Genomic DNA, 26,605 nt, shown 5'->3' with positions numbered 1-26,605 from the left:
AAGATGAAATAATTTTATGGGATAATTTTAGAAACCTCCCTTGAGGTTTCTAACAATTTCACATAAATACCCTCTAATCTTAAGAATTATATTGACATCCCCTTGATTGACATGTTTAATAACAAAGTTAGCCTTCATCATAAAAATTAACCTCAAAAGTGAAGTAAAGTGCTGGCACACAATTTTCTTCCAATTTACCCTTCTTACTCTAGAAGAAAACAATTAACACTTTTGATGAAGAAAATGCCAATAAAAAAAAACAAAAAAATTGCCATCAATCTGATCCTCTTAGGACAGCAAAATATATATATATATAAAAGATACACTTTTGGCCGTTAAGCCTAGAAAAGCCTTTGGTAGTGCAACAGATCTTTTATACTAGCATATAAGGCTGGTTAAAAATACAAAAAAAAAAAAAAAAAAAAAATTCATGCCAACTTAACTAAAGATATTCTATAAACAAAGTCATCTGTAACCATCATTAAGTAATATAGAGGCACATTCATAAGTACAACATATAGTCTTCTAGGAAGTTTAAATTATTTCCATAACAAGTTTTAGGTGCCATTAACATGATAAATAACAATCAATACTTAGAAAACTTGTAAGTAAGATTAATAAACCAATAAAAGTTTTGATCTTTTACCTCGAGTGATTTTGATGGTTTCTAAGTTGTGGTATATTAGTCACCCTTTTGCACAAATCCCACACCAAATGAAGTATCATGAGTGATTGAGCTTCTAGTTCGCTGATTTTTTTATCAAAGCTATGTTGATGTTTCTTAGATAATATTGTTATAGGTTCTACTTGGCATTTTAAGCATATATACCTACAACTATTTGGTGCCAAGTAGCAGAAAAAAATTATATTTTAAAACAATTTCTTTTTCTCATAGTTTCAATATTTGCTGGCACAAGTTTTTAAGGGCAATTTGGTCATTTGAAGGCTCCTGATGGTGACATTTGATCAAGTCTATGTGAAAGTGGAGGTCAATGTAATTTCTAATATTGGAAGGTAATTATGTGAAATTGTCAAAAACCTCAAGGGAGATTACTGAAATTATCCCTAATTTTATTTGGTATATGTGTGTCTAAATAGAGAAATCCTATTGTTTAATTTTAGTGTATAAGCCATTTAACAAGCCATTGGGTCTTGTCGGGGGTCAACTTGCACAAGGATTTTTCGCATTTCTCTATGCTGAATTTCCATGTCTGTTTGGATTGAGGGATTTGGGTGGATTGGATTTCAAATCCTTCACTCAAATTCCCCAACTTGTTTGGATAACAAAGGAAAGATTTGGATTTGAAATCCATCCAGAATTTTTCCTGTTAAAATGGCTAGAATTCAAATTTATCCAAAATACAGGTTATTTAAAATCCCGTCTTTAACATTTCTTCTTCCCTCTCTTCTTTCTCTCTCAGAATATCATTTCAACTTCCAAGACTCAATGGAGAAAAAATTGGCTACCGGCTACCATTAATCATCTTATCATCGAATATAGTGACCATCTCTATTCAATATTGTTTGAGTCCTTGAGTACCATTTTGAGTAAGGAAAGGATTATTATTCGGTGATAAGATGATAAGAACCACCATGGAAGGATTTGTATTTGCGTTGGTAAAATAGACAAAGAGTAAGAAAGACTTTTAGGCTTAGGTTCAATCGTTCAAAATAGGGATGGCAAGGCTTAGGTTCAATCGTTCAAAATAGGGATGGCAATAGGATAGGGTTGGGGTGAAGGACTCCTCCCTCGCCCCCTCATCCCGCTGTCCACTAATTCCCTCTGCCCCTGCTCCGTCCCTCATTGGTGTCCACGGAGCTAATAAAAAGTTGTCATATGATTTTTTTTATAATCAAATTTTAGCAAATAATCAAGTACTAAAATATCAATACATCACCAAATTATTATCCATTGTAATTTCATAATTGAAACCCATAAAAACAATCAAACAAGACTTATTTGAATACAATTCAACATCATGAAACAAATATAACTAAAGTAATCAAATTTTTACTTTTGGCACAAAATATAATTATTAAGTCATTATTGTGTTTTTTTTAGGAAGAAAGTGGTATTGTGTTAAGTGTAATTAGGAATTTAGTATAAATGTATTAGTTAATTTAGTGTAACTAATTAATAATTTCTATTAGTAGACATGTATAATTATTATTATAATTGATAATATCAATTATATTACATATCCATTATATAATACATATAAGTAATAATATCATTATTATAAGTTTGTAACTAATTAAATTAAATATTATATATATAATTATATACACACATATATTTATTTATTATTTTTTTAACGGGTAGGGGGCGGGGGATAGGGTGGGGATAAATCCCACCGCCCCTAGCCCTATTTCTATACGGGGGAAAAAAATTCCCTCCCTCGTCGCCCTACCACCTGCCTCAACCCTTGCCTTATTAGCCCCCCATAAGGCGAGTGCGTACAGACACCCATCCCAATTACCATTCCTAATTCAAAATTCCAACTGGGGAAGAAGGAAGAAGAAACCGAAAATTTGATTTCAACCCTTAAAACTTTCATTTTTTTTTTACCCCATTACTTTTGTTAACTATAAACTATCCCCATTTTATGATAAATGGCATCCAAACAATGTATTTTAAATTACAGCAAATTTTAAATCTATTCAATTCAAATCTTTTCAAATTAAATCCTTCCTTGAATCCAAATCCACCGATCCAAACGGACCCAAAAAATTTCAGTCCGAAATACTACACCAGGCACCAGCCACTTTTGAGGTTTATCAAAATTATTTTATAGTCCCTAATATCTAGTTCAGTAGATGTCAGTCCTCTATTTGGATTGCATAAGATTGCGTCAGAGCATTCTGTACTAGCATTCACCTTAAGAAACCCCAACTCAACAAAGAGGGAAAAATCCACACCTGACTAGGCAGAAAAATTTCTTAAGGGTTAAAAAAATCTTTTAATGACTTAATTCTTAGCCAAATTAATAATTGATTAATACAAGATATACTTTACATATTGAAATTTTGTTTAGTTTTATTTAATGTGAGTTTATTCTATATAATTTTGAGTTATAATTCATAACGGCATTCAGCATATGTATTAATCTCGCCGATGTGGGTTGGCTGTAATCATATAAAAATAATAATATAGTGTTAAATGACCTCTTTGGAGCCTATTTTGAGCTTTTGCTGATTTGATTTTTTCTTTTAGAAAAAAATTGCAAAACTTGATACTAATATTACATATAGTTGTTTTGGTTTGAAATTACTTTTGGATGTATCTTAATTTCAACTTCGTAGACCCTTAGGTTTTCTTTTTCCTGTATCAAATTTAAAGTCTAAACATCCAAAAAAATTAATTTAGTACATAATTGTTCTTAAAAGTATCCAATGTTTAATATTTTTATTTGCTACTCTCCAAAATAAGCACAAAAGCTAACCTTTTTTTTTTTTTTTTGTAAGTGGGACTCTAGACTTTACGAGTTGAAAGAGGTAGAGTGCGAGAATCGAATTAGAAACCTCTCAATCACCTGACTAATGTTCCTATCAATTGAATTTAGTTTTGAAAACATGTCTAACAATACATGAAATATGTAATTCTGTCTTCTTTTTATGATTGTTAGTTCACAAGGCACAATGTTATACAAGTTGGCAAGGTCGAACAAGTTTTTTTTTTAATCATTTTATGTAGTAGCTAAGGTTGAAATTTAAAAAATTAGAGATCTTGAATTTTAATCATCCTGTTTCCTCCCTATATCTTAAATCTCACCCTTCTGCCACTAGAAAAAAACTTAAAGAAAAAGTCAAACAAGCTTTTAATCACAACTAAAAAGGGAAAGATTCATTTCATGACACAGTAAACAGCTTGGTTTTAAAACTCAGCCTGGTCGAACCGTTAATTAGGCCACTTTCTGGGCTGATCTAGACCTCAAACCCTGAAAGCTTTAAGAATCGATTTGTTTCATGAAAACTCGACAAATCAGACAATAGACCGTCAAACTAGAAAATATTGGATCGGAATTTTTTTTCGAGAACTGTTTGGGATCAATATTGGATGGAAAATTTAATGAATTGCCTCGATTCTTACTTTGTCTGCCCATGTACAAATCTATTTAGTTTTTTCATGTGGTTGGTTAATTTGCGAGCCAGCGTTCTTTTTCCATATTATTTCAAATTTGCCATTCAATTGCACTACCGCCAATAAAATTATCAAAATACTATTTTTAAAAGCACCAAAAAACTAATTTTTTCTTAAACATTGATTTTCTAACCTCTAACTTTACGTAAGAATTAATTTTTTTCTAAAGAGGCGAATAGTATCTGGACATTAATAAACGATACGTTTACTGGTTCTGTTAGGCATTAATTTTATGTTGGTCTTTTTGTATCTTTTAAATTCTCTTTGGATTAGCACTTTCCTCTTAAAAAGATAAATTGAAGAATTATTTAATGTATATTATCATTCCAAATATTTTCTCAATTGGATTTTTTTTTATGTAAGCCACTTGACTACACATAAATATTTATGGCACTTATATTATAAAAGAAGTTATAACATATTTATGACATCATGGGTCAATTACAATTAGCCCAATGATTGTATTAATGATCTCCAACCCAATCTTTTTCCGGGTAGATGTCCAATCTGGGTTTCAAAACTTTGGTCAGCAGTTAATGTGAGCAATTGCTTCTTCCGAGTGTCCTTTTATGGGTCTTTCTAATGAATTTACCATGTAAATGTACAAAACAAGAGTTATTACTATCCCTTCTATTTGTACTCATCACTTTTGACTTTAATTTGCTAAAAAAATGACACCTAAATTCTATCTTTAACAAGTGTCATCTGGGTACTCTTTAGATAGATCTTTCTTGTATAGATCATAAAATAGCTTTCGCACGTAATAAATGTTGACCTCACAGTCGATCACATTACCTTGAAATAGTCAATATGCTTTACTTTTTTTTTTTTCTTGACGGAGTGGGTGTCCGGATCAAGTCCGTAAAGGCGGCCCGACTAATCCCACTCCGGCCCGGTCCAGCGCCCCAACCAGACCTAGCACGTTAGATGCACGGAGAAATCGATTTTACTGCGGAGGTTCGACCCCAGGACCTGACTATCCCGAGGAAGAGGCGCCAACCACCAGTCCATTCACGTGGGGGCCAATATGCTTTACTGGGAAAACCAAATAATTAATATTTTCTAAAATATCAATTTTCTATGTGGATCATTTAACAGAAGGAATAAAAGTCAATTGGGTTAGTAGATGGATGCCACTCAAGCAAAAGTAGTAGGAGAGAGGCGTCTGAACATATTTCATAATCGATATTATGTTAGTGTATAATTTTAGCATCCCATGTCATTTAGCAAGAAATTCGTAATAAGGTCAACTCAAATGATTTGAATACTATCTCGTAAATATTCCGGATAAAATTCAGTTGAATCTATGCCAAGAAATGTTTCTCGCACTCAAGGTTTATTTCCTTCACATGGAGTGCAAAAAATCACTTTGAGATTGGAGTGCATTGACCATTCTGATTATTTTTAACTTTTTTCATACTATTCTACATAAAAATGAAACTCTATAATATGCATATTTGAATTGGAAGTTAAAAAAAGAAAAAAGAAAAAAGACCACCAGCAGCGTGTGGTGGGGGTAATTGTTGCACAATTGTTTAAGGCAGACAGTAAAGTTGGTCTTGGACAATAGCCAAAAGAAAATTAAATAAAAGATGAACAATAAGTATATAGAAAAAGGCATTTCATAAATGAGTCAAATTTTATTAGTGATAACTCAATCATAGCTAATTAGGGCGGCAAACGAACCGAGCCGCTCGCGAGCGCTCTAATTAAATGAACTTCCAATATGATAATGCGGCTTAAATTCTTAAGGTTGATATTGGAGAGTTTTCACTAGTCCCTCTTTTGATGTAATGAGAAGAAGATAAAATTACAACCAATTTAGTGGACGCTTGATAACTACCTTGATAACTACTAACAGCAGCAAAAAACTGACAATTTTGAGCAAATGATCAGTAGTTTTGTTGCTCTTGAATAGAAATTACCACCAATTTAGTGGTCGCTTTAGCAACAAGAATATGTAATTAAAGTTCGTCTCCATCATTACACTTTCTAACAAAATTGCAAGGTCAAAACTTTGAATGGCTCTTGATGGTCCTTGCTTCTTTCAATTCAATGCATATTCAGTGACATATGCAGAAATGTAAGATGATTTTTTATTTTAATTTGATTAAAACCTAATCAAAGTTTGTATGCATCTTCATGCAATATATGGTACGGGTTTTTACTGAATTTCTCTGTATGTATAAGAGCTAGCTTCATGTTAAGTGGTAATCCAACCAGATCAAAGTTTTAGCTCATTAATATCTGAAGCATTTGATTTAGGCAAAATGGGAAAACGTATTCAACTTATTTTGGTTTTCTTGCACTATCAAATGGTCTTTTCTTCATCTCCCAGCAATGCAAGCCATTTATGCCTCAAGTGACCAGAGCCAGTTCTTGTTGCAATTCAAGAAAAGCATTGATATAGACAACACAGCTTCTTCAGGCTGTGATTCCAATGGTGTGCCTTCTTATCGGGGGACGAAATCTTGGAACAGAAGCACAGATTGCTGTAGGTGGGATGGAGTAACATGTAATGAGCTAAGTGGTGAAGTTATTGGCCTGGATCTTAGCTGCAGCCAGCTTCATGGGGTAATCAATTCCAACAGCAGCCTCTTTCAGCTTTCTCACCTCAAATGGCTCAACCTTGCTTGCAATGATTTCTCTTCTTCACTGATTTCCAGTAAGTTTGGTGGGCTTTCGAGTTCGACACACCTCAATCTCTCCAGCTCTGGATTTTCAGGTCAACTTCCATCTGAATTCTTGAGCTTCTCCAATTTAGTCACCCTTATCTCTCACAGCCTTTGCAATATATTAGAATCCAACCGCCTGTTTTTAAGTTGCTTCTTCGAAACTTAACACGGTTAAGAGAAGCTTTATTTACAGGTGTAGATTTTGCTTCAGTAATTCCAAGTAACGTGTCAGCTTCACTAACAATTCTGAACCTTGGTAGCACAAATTTGTATGGCAAATGCCCAGCTGACATTTTCCAACTACCAAACTTGGTAAGAGTTGAATTGACTAACAAACGTGACCTTTATGGTTACTTGTCAGATGTGAAATGGAACACCACCACCAGCACGCTGAGTTATCTAGCTCTTTCTGAAAGCGGTTTTTCTGGAGAAATACCAGAATCCATTGGATATTTGAAATTCTTAAGCTATTAGATCTCTCATCCTGCAACTTTTGGGGTCCTATACCTGAATCTCTTGGGAATCTCACCAAAATGAATTATTTGATGCTTAATTTTAATAATTTGAGTGGCCAGGTACCCTCCGGACTTGGAAATCTTGAGCAACTCATTTTCTTAGACTTTTCATGGTATAGTCTTGAAGGCCAAATGCCCCAATAGTTTCAGCAATTTCAACAATATGCAGAAATTATCTGTAGGTACTAACTATTTCAGTGGTTTTTTTCCTGCTTCAGTGATCAACTTGACAAATCTTGAGGGTTTAGATTTGTCATAGAATTCCTTTACAGGTCCAATACCCTCCCACAATGTTACCGGATTGCAAGACCTAGCTTTACTCATGTTGGGAAGCAATTTCTTGACCGGTGCAGTACCCTCTTAGGTGTTTAGCCTTCCCTCATTGATATTTTTAGACCTTGAATCCAATCAACTTACTGGCCAACTCTATGATTTCCAGTATCAGTCAATACAGAGAATTTATCTGAGTGGAAATAAGCTGGATGGTCCTGTTCCAAAATCAGTTTCAAAACTTGTAAATCTAGCACTGCTTGATCTGTCATCAAACAATTTCGGCGGTGTTGTGCAGGCTAGCATGTTTTCAAACTGCAACCAGCTTCAAACTTTTGATCTTTCTAACAATAACATTTTGCTGATCACTGATGGTGTTAATTCTACCTTGCCTCAATCTGTTGCATTTCTGTTTTTGTCCTCTTGTGGAATCAAAGATTTGGATTTCTTAGTGCCTGCAAATAACCTATATAAGCTAGATCCTTCAGAGAATTTGCTCCATGGTGATATATTTTCAGATAAAAAAGGGTATAACTGGAGTCAGCGTTTGTTCTATTTGAATCTCTCCTACAACTCTCTAATTGATCTGAGCCAAATTCCACTCCCAAATCTGCTTTATCTAGATCTTAGTTCATGTTTGTTGCAAGGGCCTGTGGTTATTCCACCTGCCAGCGTACAGGTCTTCATGATTCCAGATAACTATCTTACTGGAGAATCCCATCATCAATATGCAAATTAAGCTCACTCGCTATTCTTGATTTGTCGAACAACAACTTGAGTGGCAGAATTCCTCTATGTTTGGGGAACATGAGCATGGACCTCTCCGTGTTAGATATGCACAAAAATCACTTTCATGGGAACATTCCAGCAACTTTTCCAGTAGGAAACAAACTGAGTACTCTGAATTTGCGTGACAATCAATTAGAAGGAGCACTGCCAAATTCTCTTTCGAATTGTAAAGAATTGAAAGTTCTCGATCTTGGAAACAACAACTTTAGATGGTTGGGAACTCTTCCAAAGTTGCAGGTACTAAGCTTGAGATCCAACAATTTGCAAGGCAACATAAGAGTTCAAAAACTGTCATTCTCTTCCCTGAGAATCCTTGACCTTTCAAACAATAACTTCACTGGGAGTTTGCCGGCAAGACTCTTCAACAATCTCAGAGGTATGATGAGAATAGATGGAACTACAGCACAGTTGAACTACATGGGGAATAACCTTTATAAAGATTCTGTAGTGGTGATAATTTTTTTAAGGGCTGGAACTTCAAATGTTGAGAATTCTGTCCGTCTTCACAACCATTGATCTCTCAAGTAACAACTTCCAGGGGCAGATCCCACAAGTCATTGGAGATCTCATCGCACTTCGAGGGCTAAACTTATCTCATAACAGCCTTCAAGGTCAAATCTCAGAAGCATTGCCAAATTTAACTGTTCTTGAATCATTAGACCTGCCGGGGAACAAACTCGATGGGGATATTTCCCAGCAACCTGCTGCTTTGTCTTATCTTTCAGTTTTCAATGTATCTCACAACCATCTTGTTGGTAACATACCTAGAGGAAAGCAGTTTGGTACATTTGATAACCGTTGTTACACTGGAAACAGCGGATTATGTGGATTTCCTCTGTCAGAAAGTTGTGGAACTAATGAGTTGTCACAGCCAGTACCGCAACCGGAACTGGATCAAGAAGATAATGAGGAAATTTTCAGTGGATTTACTTGGACAGCTGTTTTAATCGGTTGTCGTTGTGGAATGGTGATTGGAACAATCATAGGATGCTTCATTTTCTTAACCGGAAAACCAAAATGGTTCAATAAAATTGTACAAGAAGCAGCCTCCAAATTGGTTAGAAAGAAATGGCCCAAGTTTGTGACTTTTGTGATTTAGTATTCCTTCTTTTTTTTTTGTGTGTTCAAGTCAAATGGTACATTGAAGCTGACCAAAGTTGTAACATATTCATAGTTCATACTACTCAACCTGATGAGTTGGTAAGAGCAGAGAAAGTGCCTGTACAAATGAGAAATGGCAAAATCAAAGTTATAAAAATGATTGGTCTGGTGAATTATGAACTTTCCTGTAATGTAATTGAATAGAATTAAAGGTATCACCATTTGAACTATTTAGACTTGATATTTTACTTTCCATGTATCCTTGAGAATCTTTGTATTTTTTACAAAGTAAAACAAGAAACACCTATGATCAAATTCGATATCCATGTGCAAGAACATTCCATCCCAAAGTAGAAATAAGCTAGCCCAAAATTTGGGAAAAAGTGTTGCATTTTGTTTGACTACTAAAGGGCACGTTCTTTGCAGGTAGAGGGAGATCATTTGATTTGACCATTATTTTTATGGATCTTCTTCTAAGCTATATAGTATAGTCGGATGGAGCTTGAAGGAGCATTCGACACACCTCTATAACATATGGTCCTTTTCTCGCCACAGTATGTCGAAATTATTATTCATCTTTGGCTTTATTTTGGATTGAAAGGATGACTGGATAAAAAAGAATAAGAAGAATTTGAAAAAGAAGCAAAGTAGAAACCTAAAACATATATTTTTTTGAATATAAAACTGTCACATTCAAACATAAATTGTAGGAAAAGCAGTAAAACATATGCAATAAATATTGATTATTAATAGTTCAATTTTTCTATTGTTTAATCCTCTTGTTCATTTCTCTGTTTCGAGCCATTTTGTAGTTTTTAGAACTTATATCGAAACATCATCTTTAATTTTGAACGAGGGACTCCTACCATTGCGAGTGCAATAGCAGGGTATGCTAGACTAGATCTAAGCTTTCCAATTTAAAAATAAAACAAAAAATTTATTGTTTGAAAATTTGAATTGGACGGCTCAGATCTGATCGTCAATGGTGGATCTAACTTTGTTATCCGCCTTGTTCATTGAGTAGCACGTTTAAAGCTAAACATATGCATATTCCAAGCTTCTTTCACATTCATACACTACATTATCGAAATTGTGCAACATAGATTCTTTTGACTGAAATCATGAAATTGTTTACATCAGGGGATCATAAGTTGTTAAGCAAGAAGTTTGAGCATACTCCTTAACAAGTTCTACTGTCATTTGTACAGGCAAGGCCTGCTGTCATTTATTCTGACAAGGAGCAGAATAAATATGAATCATAATATCAAAAAACTGCAATCAGGATATCTTTGCATAAAAATTGTAGTCATGTGCTCATTATTGTGCCTAGAAAATTATGGATTTAGAGACAACAAAATTATGGATTGATCCATAAACACACGTACAGTTTTTGCACCTCCGAAGCTACTGACAACATTTAGCAATTCAATACAACCTCGGCTTGTCAAGCTTCTAGTCTTGTCAACTCCATCTGCTATAATTTAGAGACAACAAAATTATGGATTGATCCATAAACACACGTACAGTTTTTGCACCTCCGAAGCTACTGTCAACACTTAGCAATTAAGTACAACCTTGGCTTGTCAAGCTTCCAGTCTTGTCAACTCCATCTGCTATAACCTTAAAGATTTTCCTTCCCCATTAGGCCATAAGCTACTTTCCCTGGACAAATCACATAAGTTGATCAGCTAAAGTAGAAAAAAATATTGATTTGGCAAGAGCTGATGCAGTTGCAATGGACCAAAACAATAAAGTACTAAAATTAACTAGCAAATCAAGAAGCATAAGATGTTTGATACCCTTAATGCTGAAGTCTCTCTTGGTGCCTTCACTTAATTAAGGTCAAAGATTGCTGCAGATTCTGAAGCACTTGGATCAAGTTGTCCCTTATGTTAGGCTTTGCATTCAAAATCATCAAATTTATGGATGTCACATAAAGCATCTTATTCCACACAAAATTGTGTTTGATAGGTCTGCTTGGTATTGAACCTCCACAATAAGCCTGAAACGAATAGACATGCTTAGCTATGCTTCAAACCGACAAAATGTCAACACTTCATTGAAGAGAAAATAAGGACATGAGGCAGGAAAAAAAGTTACTCCGTAACAACTGAAATACTAGCATTCATGATACTTGTGACATGTGAGATTGAAGAGTATAACCACGTAACAGCAAAAGACTCTGTCCAACTCAAGTGGAAACTGGAAAAGAATAATAAAACTGGCACCCTTTTCAAGAGATTAAACAGTTGGAAGTCGCACAATTTGCTCAATATATAGCTGAAACTGTACTTTATTTTGTTCTTGTAAAATTGTTCTCAAGAAAGACTGCTGAAAGTCACAGCATTTCAAGTTTTTAATGCATTATAAAAGCTCTTTTTCATTTGTTCAATAAAAAACTGAGCTAAAATTTTGGAACATGGTTCCATGCTGGAATTTACAGTGCTTGAAGTTTGAAAACAACTTCAAACTCAATTTAAGAATCTTTCCTATCTTCCCCCTTCTCCCATCCAGTTTTTTCCAGTTACAGAAATGCCCTCATTCCACAACGTTTATTTCTTCCGTTAGACTTATTCTGTAGATTTGAATTTTCTATATGTTTTGCCATCTCTGATGGATAAAAGGAAAACTCATTTAGGATCTGATTCTGTTTTATTCAAAAAGGATTACATAGACATGCAAATGAAACACACCAGGAGGATGGAGGATCAGATACAAAGACTCAGGAGTTTACAGTAAAAATGTCAAGCTTTTGTGAAAGACACTGGCAAGTTAGTGTGACATCTCATGTTCCTCATGCAAAAACAATAGAAACTGGAGAAGATTTTCAACTCAAAAACTCATAAGCATCAGGAAACAATTAAAAAGATTGCTATGTTATGTGCAAGAGAATTACCTAGACAACTTATCTAAAGCTGCAACTTCTTTCAGCAGAATTTCCCGCTAAGAAGCTGTCAAATTCCTTCCTTTTTGACGTTTTAAGCTATCTCAAACTCTTCCATTATGTTCAACTCCTCAAAGAAAAAGTCTTCTATTTCCATCTGCAATGGAACAGAATACTGAAATTGTTAACAATACAGCTTATCAATCAAACTATCAATGAAGGTTCACTTTTAGGGGATTTATTGGAGCACAACAACTTTAACCTCTTCAGAAAGCACGCCACTCAAGCTAGCTTGTAGAAAAGCCAGTGGTATACGACAAGACCTATTTTGTATTCTGCCGACATTACCATAACCGTGCTTTGTAAATGAAGAGCCATGCAAAATTACAATGGCAAAAGTCACTTTGGAATAAAAGTAAACAGAAATAAAAAAAAATGGTTTCTGTCATAAATCTATAAATAAAGAAACTAAAACAAAGATGTCAAAACAACATGTTCCCAGTTGAAAGTCTTAAGTTCCCAAATGCTTAATATATTAAAGCTAACATATGACCTCAAGGTAACTGATTCTCACAAAAATGTCACGAGACAAAAGATTTTGATGCACAAATAATTTGCTAAACTCTAGTACTTGCATGACTAGAAGTATGTGGTAAAGTTTCAATCCAAAATCAAGATGATTACCTGAAATACAAATCTTAATGACTGATGAAGATCTTGAGGCCTTCAATCCCTTGCTCCTCAATGTCCCTGACTGACTCTTCTGTGGAAAGGCCACAACGTTGCACTTGAATCATCAGCAAGGTAGGAATTTCCCCAAAAGAGAATGGAACTGCCTCAAGTTCTTTGCAGTGTCGCAAAACTAATTGCTGAAGGTTGGGAAGGTGATCGCAAGTGGCATTCCACTCAACAACATTCAGAGAATCTAACTTCAGGAATTTCAACTTTAGGAACTCCCCTTCCCTCATGTCCCATATCCGGCCCTCAAAGGCATTAGAAAGTAATTTGAGAACCTCAAGGTTTTGTAGTCTCCCAATAGCAGACATGTGTTTCCATGGCAGGCGAAGCCTAGACAAAGTCAATTTTTTTAAATTCAGGGGGAAGCTCAATTCTCCCTGATTAAGGGCCCTACCAGAGATGTTGAGTGATTCAAGCTGATTTAGAATGTCAAATTGTGGAAATTGATTACATCCCATAGGAGAACTCGGAGATTCAAAAATGATGCATCTTAACCTGTGAAGATTGGGAAATCTCCTCAGTATCTTCAATGTCTCCTTCCCTCCAGAAAGAGCTGGTGTGGAAAGAGTTACTAAGTTATCCAATACCAAGGAACCTTCAAGCTGGTCTTCTTGCAAATCGAACATAGCACAACTATTTACATGAACATGTCTTAACATTCTCATGCTCCAAATAATAACCGGTAACACAACCATACCTTTTAATCCCTTCACAACAAACGTCTCTAGTTTCCAGAGGCTGGCTATTGATGGTGGAATAGAATCCAGATCCCCACTGACTGCTAAGTACCTTAGTTGAACTAATAAATCAAATCCAATGGGAAAGAACATACCCATATTGATGGATTCCAAATCCAACACCCTGAGAAGTTTAAAATTTTGAAAAATGAATGTGATATCATATGGGCATCTGGGATACCTATCAGCAACTGCAGAAAATAGCAGAGACCTTGTTCTTGGACCAGAAGGTTTTGATTTGATGAAATGCCTCCGCTCCAAACAAATGCAAAGCCGATGTCTTTCATATATTAATGGTTTTGAAGGGTAATAATGATCAAAATCAACATCATCATCTAAACCATCAAAAGAAGCAAATGGTTCATCACACTTGGTAATTGGCTGCAAAAACATTTCTTCCTTAGATCTTGACAGGCACAAATCATGTAGCATGTCATGAACTCGACATGTTTTGACCCTACCCATGGATCTTCTTTTAGAAACCAATACAAGGCTTCGACTGATTAAGTCCATCAGGTAATCCTCTCCAATATCCTCTAAGCTTTTCTCTTCACTTTTCTTAATAAAACCTTCAGCAATCCACAACCATATCAACTTGCGCACAGAGATATCTTTGTCCTCCAGGAATGCTCCGAAATAAAGGAAGCATGCTTTCAAATTGTATGGCAAGTGCTCATAACTCAGCTCTAGGATTTCCTTGCACTGGGTTTGTGGATCATCTATTAAACTTCTGCTCAAACTGTCAACAATTTGTTTCCACAAGTCTGGTTTCTTTTCCGTCCTTTCAAGGAGACCAGATACTGCAACCACAGAAAGAGGTAGTCCTTTACATTGTTGAGCAATTTCCTTTCCAACTCCAAGCAATTCTGTTGGGCAACCCTTTCCATGAAAACTCTTCAGTTGTAGTAAGCTCCAACTTTCATCATCAGTGAGGAGACGAAGAAGATAAGGATCACTATTAGGTTTAGCATTCAAGGCCACATTCTGGATACGACTTGTTATTAGAAGTGTGCTACCATTTTTATCATCAGGGAATGATCTTTCCAAGTCATCCCACGCCTCTGTGCTCCACATGTCATCCATAACTATGAGATACCTTCTTCCTTTTAATTGCTGATACAACTCCAGATCTAAATCTTCATCAGTCATTTTATGAATGTAGTCAGTAAGCCCACTAATGTTGCTTAATATGTCAAGCAACACCTGCCTTTTACTATATACTTGCGAGATACAGCACCATGCACGAATGTGGAAGTGATAAGTAACTCTAGAATCATTGTACAACTTCTTGGCCAAAGTTGTCTTACCTATTCCTGGCATACCCACAAGAGAAACCATATCTTGTTGCAAGGATCCTTTTATAAGCCGATCAATTATCACTTCTTCCTGATCACTGAGACTTACCACCACTTCATCAGGTTCTGGGGCACTAACTTGTGATATCATATGGGCTGAACTTCTGGTGACATTATGGGGTATGCCATCACAAGTCTTCTTCTGGTAGCTTTTGACTGCCTCCATCTTAATATGGCTAATATCTTCTAAGAGAGAGTCAAGCCATAACAGATGTTGTAAGTGATCACCAATGCCAACCTCGATTGAGTCAATGACGTATTCCACCTTGTATGCCACCTCTGTAATGCGTTCACCAAGACCTTTCAGTTCTTGATGTTGAGTTCTTTCCTTTACTCTATCATTGAGGAAAGATCTAAAGAACTCCATATCCCCCTGGATTCTTTCAATTTGATTCTTCACAGTTGCAATTGACTTAGATTTATGGGTTTGCAGCTCCTTAAGGTTTCTCAACAGAAAATCAACACACCCCAATCCATTGGTCTTGGGGAAACATGATCCTCGAACTTGGGGATAAAGCTCTCTCAGCTTTGCCTTGTTAACTTTAATCTGATCTAACAACTCCGAAAGTGTAAGGTACATTCTTTCGATCAACTCTTCAGTGATTTTGTTGGTTAGAACTGAGTGATAGAGATATATTATCCTTTTAGCCACAGCTTCAATGTTTGTTAAGATGAATTCCAAATGGTCTGAACTCTCCTCTGGTACATTTGCGACAAATGTCATAAGCAACTTCAGGCCCTCACGAACAGATTCAATTCGATCGTTTGCAAGGGACAGCAAATTTGCATTACCATTCAGTATCTCCAAAAGATAAAAGTCTGCCTTGAGAACCAAAATCTTTAAAAGCAGTAGCAACAGTGATTCCCTCATCCTTTTCTCTGCGATTTCTTTGGCAGAAAATGATTGCAAGACAGATTGTAGCTCCCTAGGAACTTCTTCAACCAGTGATAAGTTCTGTTTGCAAAGTATTGTCTTGACCTCGGGTAGATCTTTCGAAAAGCTTCTCAAGTTTTTTAGTCCCTTGTCAAGTGATGTAATGCGAGACTTCCAATCCCAATATGGGTTGTCGATAAAGCTTGTGTTTCGTGGTCCTTTGAGGAAATGTTCTGCTTTCAGAAGCCAAATCTTTTCCTTGAGGAGTCTAATCTTAGCAACCTCAGCCTTAGGAGAATGTGCACATACTCCATCAAGTGAGTTACTTAGAGAAGCAGCCTCCCTAATAACTGCTTTAATTTCTGTCAGGAAAGTTTCCACCTCGTTACAGGGCTTCTCTGGTTGGCTGATAACAAGTTCTATCAAGTACTTCAGCTCATCAGCAACACCAAGTGCCCCTTCCTCGTGGAGGAGGAGATAACTGAGAAAACCAGTTACCTTATTCCTAGTTATTTGGCCAGGCTGAATTTGGTTGACAGCTCTAAGAAGCTTCAGATTCATTTCTAGAAATTCTGCAGTTGAAAGGTCAATCTCCTGTTGCAAATTCAAAATCCCCATGATCGTCTTTCTTTTCTCATCAGTGTCCACTTCCTTGAACCAGTAAAGGCAAGAGAGGTTTGCTAAGCGAATGGCCACAGAAGCTACATGCTTTATCAAACTATCAAGTATGTGACTAGGAAGGAATTGTTTCATAAATGATTCAGGATCTGATGCCCACATCGCTGCATCTAATTCACGCACCTTAAGTTCAGCTAAGGTACAGAAACAAACTACCACACATTGAAGGAAAGTTCCAAATGACCTTAGCTTAACTTGAAAGGCTAAAAGTGGTGCATGAAGATCTGTATCAACAGTGTCCAGGAAAGCCTTAAGACTGCTTGCTAGAATAAAAACAGAATCTATCCAGAATGGATACTCAGGCAGGTGAGAGGGTAATTCAAACTTACCGGTGAGCAAAATGCTATTAGCTTCTCCAATTTCTGGCTTCATGCGCTCAACCCTTTGTTGTGAGTGGCGAAGGAAATCCATCAATCTCGAAGGGCTTTTGGAAATGTAATTCTTTTCACGAGCAAGCCTGATGTCCTTGGCAATCTCAGACAGCGCTATACCAACTTTATTGAGCAAAGGTCTAAAAGACAGCTTAGCCCAGAAGGAAACATAATGCTCGAATGCCAACAGAAATGGCACCTCCATTTGAAGTCGATCAATAAGAGCAGCCAGAGCATCATACAACACATCATCCTCTACCTCGCTCGAATCCTGCACAATCATCCTCTTAACTCTAGCCAAAAGCCGTAGAGATCCATGTTGATGCTGCTGATCATGATGTTGCTTAAGTCTCACACTCTGCAACTGGTCTTGGAGATCTTGCAAGGCAGGACCAAGATTATCATGATATTCAGCCATCATTCAATCCTCAGCAGCAACAGAGACAAAAATGGGGGCCAATCACTTTGAAATCAAAACCGATTAGTCTGTATTTTGCTTCTCAGATTATAAAATATTCTCAAGTATACAAGTACCTTATAGTATATACGAATCAAAGTCAGCATTTAACTGACAATCCAGGAGAGAAATTTTAGTATTTTGCTTCTCTTATACAGTAGTATTTTGATAATCTATGGACATAAAAGTCAGCATTCGGCAAACCACGCACAAGAATTTTTCAACTCTTTTACAATTTACATTCATTTTCCTCTTTGTGAAGCTGTTCACACGCAAAAGGCAAAGAATAGGCTTCCGCGTTATTTGGTGCGGCAAAAATGAAACCATTAGGAATGAGTTGACTTGCCGGACAGTGCTACGGTGCGGATTTCGTTAGGTGACTTGCAATAAAATAATGAGAGTTGCTGGGAACATCCGATTTTCTTTTCTTTTGTGATAATTTAGAGCCTTTTGCGATCCTTTTTGGTGAATTAAATAACTCATTCAAAGGTATATGTAACTTTTCCAACTAAATCCGTAAGATTGTCATGTAAAATGGTAAGTTTTAAGTACTTAAGAAAATTTACCTTTTTAATACTGAATCTTATCATTTATGTAATGAAATTTACTATACTTTTTGTCAAACTTACTCGCTTTAGCAATAGGTAGATTTCTGATGTAAATTACTCCCTCCGTTTTATTGAGAGTATTGTACTTTTCTTTTTTGACTGTTTCAAAATATTTATCATGTTTGACATTTCTAACTACTTTATACTCTTAAATTTCCTTTATATCCTTCATTAATTATGTATAAAGACAAATGTGATGGGATTGCTTTCTACTTCTTGCTTTTGACTAGCACATGATTAAGGGCAATAGTGGAATAAAAGGAAAATTTTTTTGATGGAGTGTACTGTGCATAAAAAGTACATATCCCCAAAAATAACTAAACATAGGAGACGGAGGGAGTAGTAAGTTTGTCCAATAAAGTAGTAAATTTCAAAAGTTATATTTTTATTAGTAAAACTTTATCTAACAAAACTTACTATTATTTTGATTAAACTTACTAATTTAGCTATATGTAAGTTTTTCAAGTAAAATAGTAAGTTTGTGCAATAAAAAAATAAATTTAAAAAATTACCACTTTTTTAGCCAAATTTACCAATTATCTAATAAAACTTACTAAGTTCAAATAAAATGGCAAGTTCAAATTGATCTCATTAAACTTACTAAATCTAGTTGTATGTAAGTTTTTCAAATAAAATGGTAAGTTCAAACAAAAAAGTAATAAATTTTAATCATCCATATAAGATATTTGATGCCCCTCCTGGGCAGCTCATCTGGCAGCGCACGCCTCCTTAGGAGCGCTTGCCAGGGGTTCGAGTCGTGCAGGGTTACCGTGCTTGGGGGATGGGGTCTCTCCTCCCGGGCCGCTGGGGATTAGTCAGGCCGCCTTCGGGTCTTGACCTGGACACCCCAGTGTCGACAAAAAAAAAAAATAAGATATTTGATCGTCCTTTTTATTTCAATTTATTTTATTTATTTTTTTTAAGCATAAAGCTTCTCTCATCCAGATGATAATTACTGCTGTGAGCCTAGTTCTCATGCCCGTTATTTTGCTTAATAGTTACTTCATGCAATCTCGTGCTCCGCGGATTATCTTCCGACTCCAAGCATCCTTTTACCAGGTCATGGTTTCTCACTTCTCACCCTCATTTTTGTGGGGAAGAAATTCATCTTCATTTTCCGCTGCACATAACCCCGTTTGGACAGCCATCATTCGCCGAAAAATTACATCGTTTTTCGTGATTACATTTCCCTATTAGAGCATCCACAATGATTTACATTCTTTAGAGTGTAATCCACATGTCACGTCAGCATTCCACTTTCTCCTCTTTTATTACACTTCCACTCATAATGGATTACACTCCACAAGGTGTAATAGCATAGGTTCACAATTAAATCAAATATTTATTTTAATAATGCATGACTCATATCCCATAAATGAATAAAGTAATTTTTAAAAATAATTTGTTATTTTTAAAAATAAAGTATTAACTTTCATTAAATTTTTTACCTTTTGAATTTTTTATTTTCTAAAAACGATATTATTAATTTTTAAGTTTGAACAATATATCTTTTTCTATCTCTCAAAAATTATTTTGTGTTTTTTTGAAACATAATTATGCAGAAAATTAAACAAATATTTGATACCTCAAATGTGAAGATATCATAATAATCCATACTTAATTAATAATTTTGGAATTTGGAAATGGGTAATTTTGGGTAATTTGGAAAATTTTGGGGGTTTTGATTTTGTGAGGATGATGAATTTTCTTATATTTGGAGCATTTAACATATTTGTAAAACTACTAAAATTTTCATCCATTATCACAAAAAATGAATTAAATGAGTGAGAGAGTAAAAGAAATAATAGAGTAAAATAGTGAGATATGAAAAAAAAGTGTGTTGTGTATTTATATAGAGAATTAAAATCTTACCATTGGAAAAATTAACGTTTCAAATTGGAGATGCTCTTACCTTTTTTCCTTACATGCATCAAATCGGTACAATAATTTTTTTTTATAAAAAATCCAAGAAAATGCAATCCAAACAAAGTATCCACGTATAAGTTATGTTTGAAGATGTTCCTCATTATCTTGGTATTCTCCTATCCCAACTTTGGCCAAAAGAAGTCAAGTAAGTAATGCCCTTTCCAGGTAGAGATTTCTGCCATGGTGCCTCAGCAACAGAAGCAAGGAAAATTTGCTTTTCATGTTGGAAAAATCCCAGCTGCGCTGTCTGAGCTACAACTAGAACTGACATGGGACATAAGTTCGTTAACATCCAAAAAGTCTTCAATTGACAACTGCAATCCGGACAATTAGAATGTAAGGTCCTAGACCACAAACAACTTCCCCCTGCCCTCTACAAACTGTACAACGAGGTTTCAACCTAAAAGCATCCAGCCTAAAAGCTTAAAGAGCTATATACTATGGATTATGTAAGTCGATTACGACTAAGACTACTCATTTTCTTGCCTCATGGCCCTCAAAATGAGATCTTCATCATCTGCTATGTTTTCATCATCATCTTCATAATATTCATCCAGCTCATCTAATATTGACTGATTAAGACTTTTACGCGATTGCCTTCTGTGCTTCTTTGGTTCCAACCGTGGCTCTGCTTGCTTGACACCCTTGCCTCCCACCTTGTACCTGAATAGGAAGTTTTGAACCAATGTAAGCTCCAGAGAACATCCACAAAAGAGGAAGAAAATGCAGAAGAATAGGAAAAAACTGTCAATTCAGCAAATGCTGTAACCGTAAGATTGATAATCGCTTCGTTGACAAAGGTGTAAACATGCAGGAAATATGACTCTAGTCGTCTATTCTCAGCTTAAGAAAGATGTAACACAAGGTTCATATAAAACTTCAAATCATCTGTTGCCAACACTTAACGTGCTATGTTATAACGGAAAAAGCTGTTATTTCCAGATTATTTTCCAGAGGTTGAAGCGAGTCAATCTCATATGCTTACAATCTCCTAAAAATGTAAAGATCGCCATGTAACTATTGTAACATCATATTCATTGGAGAATTGTTTTGATGGAACAAATCAGAAACACTATTCTGAGTTGAAGGACTTCTATTTGCAAATGCTGATGCTGCATGTGATCCTGATTCTCTTCTAGTTTGAAATGCATTAGTAGTCTACTAGAGTCCAGACACAGGAGTAACTATTAATATTCTTTTCCATCACATCAAATAAACATGCTCAAGTTGTAATAAAGTATGCATACAGAACTTGAAAAATTCACATAACAGGGAAGCAGACATTCAAAAGTTGCAAATACTCCCAACATACCTTACATCACCTTCTTTCTTAGTTCCTATTGTCCTTAGTTGAAACTGCTCCCTGATTTTAATCTCATCCAGCAGTTGAAGATAGTAAGCATACCTCTCCCAATCCCCACTTACAATGCACCCAGGTTCACCAAGGTGTAAGCAGTCACTAAATGAGCATTTTGTAGGTTCCATATCCTTGAGCATTTTACGTATCTGAAGAGAGTTAAATAAAATGTAAAGCCCCTTTAAAGTAAAAATTCAACCAAATACTTCATCATGGAATGAAAACTGGAAAAAAAGGCCTCATCAACTTCAACAGGTGAAAAAGATAACAAAAGAAAGTAGTGCAAGAGAAGAAACCTCTGGAAAATGTTGAGCAAGAGATTGCTTCGTGACTTTAATCAAACTTGGCTGGTTATATCCTGGTGTATCAGCAAGATAACCCCCGCCCATCAATGGAAGCAAAGAAACATGCCGAGTAGTATGCTTTCCTTTTCCACTTCTTGTTGACACCTCTGCAACACGTTGCTCTTCAAACCACTTGCTGCCAAGAATCTAAGAGATAAGGGTAGACAGGATCACAGAGAGAATTTAGAAGGGTCTACACAACCTACAAGCAATAGCCATAAAGAAGGGCGAAAAAAGGTAAACTAAGAGGAAGAACCCACTGGATAATACCAATTATCCTGTTCAGAAAAGCCCACAAAATGTTTATTGTTCCTCAAAGCATTGATCAAGCTGGATTTCCCAACGCCACTTGGACCTACGATTACAGAAGTTTGTTCTCTCAGGTTGAATTGCAAGGTGTCAATTCCATGCTTTGATTCAACACTACAAAATATTGGTTCATAACCCCAACTCCGAAGCTTAGATTTCCAAGTAAACAGCATCTGCAGAAGTTTGTTGTTTTTTGTTTAAGTAAACAAACAATGGGAAGAAAATATGGCAAAATGAGGAAACAGCCACCAACGATGGAAGAACGAGCACAGAATACAGTGCAATCCCAATTCCTAGATGATCAGGGATTGATGCAGAATACAAAATGGAACAGAATCTAACGGTGAAATTTTTCAAAAGAGGCCTTTCAATCCAAAGTTTGATCAACCAAAATCAGAGGCATAGTACCATAGAGAGTTGCCTCAGTGATATGTATTATATCCCCCACAGATAGACTTAGTAAGAAGCCTCAGAAAGTACGAATAAGGGATTGATGCAGAATACAAAATGGAACAGAATCTAACGGTGAAATTTTTCAAAAGAGGCTTTTCAATCCAAAGTTTGATCAACCAAAATGGGAGGCATAGTACCATAGAGAGTTGCCTCAGTGATATGTATTATATCCCCCTCAGATAGAGAGTTGCAGATAGACTTAGTAAGAAGCCTCAGAAAGTACGAATAAGATCGCAGCCCAAACAGATAACAGCCAAAATAGAAAACACAGCATAACTAGGCATGGAAGATGCAGAAAAATCCAAACAAGTTTACAGATCATTGAGATCAAAACAAGTTTATATTCAGGGCATGCATAACCTGAACTTCAGCGACCAATAGCAAACACATACTAGCATTTTATCCTAAATATGAACTTTATCAACTAAAATTATGATTAATACAAAGCTCGAAAAACGAAGCACATTTCACAATAAACTTGGGTATGAGAATCTCGCTAACTTGCAAATAGGTAATTGAAATCTAACTAGTGAATAAACAGAGCATCACTAGGAAAATGTGTTGAATCTCCGGACCTCTTCAGTAGCAAGTTCAGACTTGTTGAATGCAAGCGTAACAGGAATTCCGGTGGATTCAGCTTCCACCAGAAACCTCGTTAAAGCAAGCGCCTCCGGTTTGGGCTGGTCCGTGGAGAAAAGAACCAACAAATGATCCACATTTGCCACAGGCGGATCAGCGGTCTCCGTCTTTCTTTGGAAGACATCCTCTATCATCCCCCTCCTATCAACCCAATCAATAGAGCCTACCAAAACCTTATCCCCAACTAGTACTCTCCTTTTTATCTTCTTCAATACAACCTTCACCACACACAGCAATTCCATTCCAATAGCTCCTTCTCCTGCTCCTCCTTTTCCTCCTCCTCCTCCTCCAGAATCTTCTAATTCATTTTCATTCTCTTCTTCAGGAAGCTGTTGGACAATGACGCGCATGAAATTTGCTTGGGAAGCGGCCACTAGCCCGACGGCTTGGCTTTTCGAGAGTCGAGGCTTATTGTCTTGGGTCAGAGCCGGAGCCAGAGAGGAGAGCTGCTTAACAGTTTCGCGAGCTTTGAGGAGGTTTTTGTTAGGTTGATTAGGCTTCCTGGACACATTTTGGCCAAGGTTTTGGGAGTGGCGCCGAGCCGCTGCGGCGAAGATGGAGAAATAGCGGTGGCGGCGATTAACCGCGAACAGGGCTGAGGAAAGTGGAACTGTTAAAAACGTCGTCGTCCTAAGGCGGATAAGTGAAATGGGACGGATCATCATCACCGGAAGAGCAAGTCGGAAGTCTGCACTTCTACTACTAAGTAACTACTAAGTAGTCACTTCCTATTAGCGAGAAATAACAGCGAAGAAGAGTAATATCGCAAATTAGATCATCCGTTTTATCTTAGTGGTGAGGATTTGACTGGAATCTTTGTTCAAGTGTGAGAATTTCATTTTCTTCTTCTTCAGTGCTTCTGGATTTCTCTCACGAAAATTGAAAAGGCCGGCAGTGGGAATTCTTCCGTGACTGTGCCCACGTCGACTGGGCCTTCTGAGGCTTCGGGACTTGGCCACTTGCGGCAAAAATTTAGTTACTCAGCTGGGCCTTCTGATGCTTCTGATTTGGGTTTCATGTTTTGGTTGGCCCGCACCTGTTCTTTCATTTTTTTTTTTTTCTTAAGTATTACTATTGTATCTCTTCACGACTTCACCTATCCGTTTCCTCCATTTCTTGGGACGTTTCCTCCTCTTCTGCGCGTACTCCCACCGCCTACTCTCGCAGCTTCCCCCTCAGGCTCACTTCCCTCACATTTCCATTTCCCAGGTAATTTTTTATATTCCCCATTTTTTTTTTAAATCTTCATCTTCTTTCTTTTTTTCGTTCCTATTTATCAGTTCCGTCTGATCTTTTGTTTCGCTTTTCTGTCGCCATACGGATGATTTCGGTACTACTACTGCCATATGAATCTTCTGTCTAAATATTGGGAATTTATGTCAATAATGCCTTGTCTCGGGAACCTGTCCTGCTTTTAGTCTTCAGCTAATTTCTTTTGGGCTTTTTTCTTTTAAATATTTATAGATCTGTTCTTTTTTTCTTTTTCTTTTTTTTAATTCTTTTTAATGAAATTCGAGCTGTTTATAGTTTGACCTGAGCTACTTTTGTTGTAGTCTTACTCTTAATCCGATTTGAGCATCTAAAATTACTCTTTCCCTCAAATTTGGATTTTTTTTGGTGAATTTTAATTACAGGGAGCTCGTTTGAGCTGTTTGTGGTGTCTTACAAATCTTGAACTTGCTCGGCATTGTATTTGTTGATATTTGTATTGAGCTTCTCGATTTAAATAGTATGTGAATTATGAGGATGCCATTTTAATCCTTGAGATCGCTTTTGCTTCACAATTTAGTTAATTGACAGTTTTCAATTGCTTTGATAGTTTGTTGGTGAAGTTTCTAGTTGCTATTGCAAGCTGGGGTTGTTAGATCTGAATCGTAGTACTAGTTTTCATTGTCATGGCGTTTAGAGTGCTTGCAAGATGAAGATATTCTTTTACCATTTTGATCCCAGACTGCGGATTCTTTTACCATTTTAGCACAAGCCTCGTGTGGTTCTCTGCTAGAATAGCATTTGTGTCCCAAGGAATCGAGTATTAGTGTACTTCATTCTTGGATGTGTTGCCATCTATCTCCAGTTCTTATCCTCTTTCTTTATGTTATTGATTTTTTGTGTGATAGACATTTTATGCTATCTATTGATAGATGGATTGGCAAGGGCAGAAGCTAGCAGAGCAACTCATGCAGATAATGCTGGTGAGCTTTGCTGTGGTGGCATTTATTTCAGGCTTTGTTTTGGGCTCATTTCAGATAATGCTGCTGATATATGCTTCTGGCGTTCTATTGACTTCTCTCATTACTGTTCCCAATTGGCCTTTTTTCAATCGCCATCCCCTCAAATGGTTGGACCCAAGTGAAGCTGAGAAGCATCCCAAACCGGTGTCTGCTAATACTAGCTCAAAGAAGAAGACTGGCAAGAAGTAGGTCACTTGACTAGTTTTGCTTAGCATTTTGCTCAGATATTTGTGATGGGAGGTTTATTAGCTATATTTTAATGCCTTCATTTTTGTGTGAACTAACATTTTGCTGAATGTGGCCTACATCTGACTTTCATACATTGCAAATGTTTCTAGTTTTCACATATGGCTTCTACTTTGTCTTCTAGTTCTGGTATGCTTCCATGTGTGCATGTATCAGGATCTTAGATTGTCAGTTTAAGTGCCTACTTGTTTTTGGTGGGTTATCGAATTGCTTGTTTATTTTCATTATAACTAGTCAAGATTTTTTCCGGTACAATCCTTTGTATCATGGTCAAAGCAGAAAGGAACAAGTTTGTGTTGAAAGTCTTGCATAAACACTTAGAATTTTTGGGTTTATTTTGGGGTACTTACAGAAGTACAGTGTTGCAAATTTCCCTTGTTGCATGATGGATTTGGTTTATCCATCTGCGTCTCTTAAAAATACACTTTCCCATTCAAGGCTTTCGGTAATTGAGTTTTGCGAAGTGTTTGGATCTCTGTCCTGCTGAACCTATTTGGATTCTTAACCATGTCAAGGGAAAATAAATGGGAAGAATATACGTCCACACCTTGAGTTATATCTGGTGCATGCAATCTGGAACTCTTATGTTTCTAATTGTGATTGACTAGGTCTTTGAAATTGCTCATACTGCTCATGGGATAGGATGAGATGCAATGCGAATGAGTTCTCTCATTAAGTCTATGTATATTGTAGGTCAGTTATCTGCTTGCCTGTAGTTAATATATTTGGCATCCCTGATTTGTAGCTGTTCATAGTCAATTCTTGCATAGCTAGAGATCATTAGTCAGTGTACTAGAGGCTAGAGATCATTAGTCAGTTTTTGTGACATTGAAAGATTACTACTTACAAGGATCAAACTGTTTTGACCAGGTAGAACAGCTTGTCTTTTCTCCTCTATTCTTCCCCT

The 26,605-nt window shown here is 36.4% G+C and overlaps 5 protein-coding genes across 5 annotated transcripts; 3 read left to right on the top strand and 2 right to left on the bottom strand.

Moving 5' to 3' along the window:
* The first annotated feature begins 6,481 nt into the window (after positions 1-6,481).
* Positions 6,482-8,340, top strand: LOC113751958 (receptor-like protein Cf-9). Its single transcript, XM_027296101.1, has 3 exons — positions 6,482-6,806; positions 7,010-7,234; positions 7,727-8,340. Exons 1-3 carry the CDS (start codon positions 6,482-6,484, stop codon positions 8,338-8,340), a joined length of 1,164 nt encoding a protein of 387 aa, XP_027151902.1.
* A 68-nt stretch (positions 8,341-8,408) lies between these two features.
* On the top strand, positions 8,409-9,489 carry LOC113751957 (receptor-like protein 9DC3). Its single transcript, XM_027296100.1, has 2 exons — positions 8,409-8,766; positions 8,858-9,489. The coding sequence occupies exons 1-2, from the start codon at positions 8,409-8,411 to the stop codon at positions 9,487-9,489; spliced, it is 990 nt and encodes a 329-aa protein (XP_027151901.1).
* Positions 9,490-10,990: 1,501 nt separating this feature from the next.
* Positions 10,991-16,103, bottom strand: LOC113753921 (putative late blight resistance protein homolog R1B-17). Its single transcript, XM_027298199.1, has 4 exons — positions 13,060-16,103; positions 12,388-12,532; positions 11,291-11,493; positions 10,991-11,153 (listed from the first exon to the last, which is right to left on the bottom strand). Exon 1 carries the CDS (start codon positions 16,074-16,076, stop codon positions 13,074-13,076), a length of 3,003 nt encoding a protein of 1,000 aa, XP_027154000.1. The 5' UTR covers positions 16,077-16,103; the 3' UTR covers positions 10,991-11,153; positions 11,291-11,493; positions 12,388-12,532; positions 13,060-13,073.
* A 4,213-nt stretch (positions 16,104-20,316) lies between these two features.
* On the bottom strand, positions 20,317-24,184 carry LOC113751308 (small ribosomal subunit biogenesis GTPase RsgA 1, mitochondrial-like). The gene is made up of 5 exons (XM_027295262.1): positions 23,158-24,184; positions 22,081-22,302; positions 21,773-21,967; positions 21,432-21,625; positions 20,317-20,782 (listed from the first exon to the last, which is right to left on the bottom strand). The coding sequence occupies exons 1-5, from the start codon at positions 23,884-23,886 to the stop codon at positions 20,590-20,592; spliced, it is 1,533 nt and encodes a 510-aa protein (XP_027151063.1). The 5' UTR covers positions 23,887-24,184; the 3' UTR covers positions 20,317-20,589.
* Positions 24,185-24,308: 124 nt separating this feature from the next.
* On the top strand, positions 24,309-25,901 carry LOC113754359 (probable signal peptidase complex subunit 1). The gene is made up of 2 exons (XM_027298749.1): positions 24,309-24,430; positions 25,363-25,901. The coding sequence occupies exon 2, from the start codon at positions 25,363-25,365 to the stop codon at positions 25,639-25,641; it is 279 nt and encodes a 92-aa protein (XP_027154550.1). The 5' UTR covers positions 24,309-24,430; the 3' UTR covers positions 25,642-25,901.
* Positions 25,902-26,605: the final 704 nt, after the last annotated feature.

The sequence above is a fragment of the Coffea eugenioides genome, chromosome 11, assembly GCF_003713205.1.
Source record: "Coffea eugenioides isolate CCC68of chromosome 11, Ceug_1.0, whole genome shotgun sequence".
Taxonomy (NCBI): Eukaryota; Viridiplantae; Streptophyta; class Magnoliopsida; order Gentianales; family Rubiaceae; genus Coffea; species Coffea eugenioides.
Note: the sequence above shows the minus strand (reverse complement) of the source record. Positions and strands in the feature narration are given on the sequence as shown.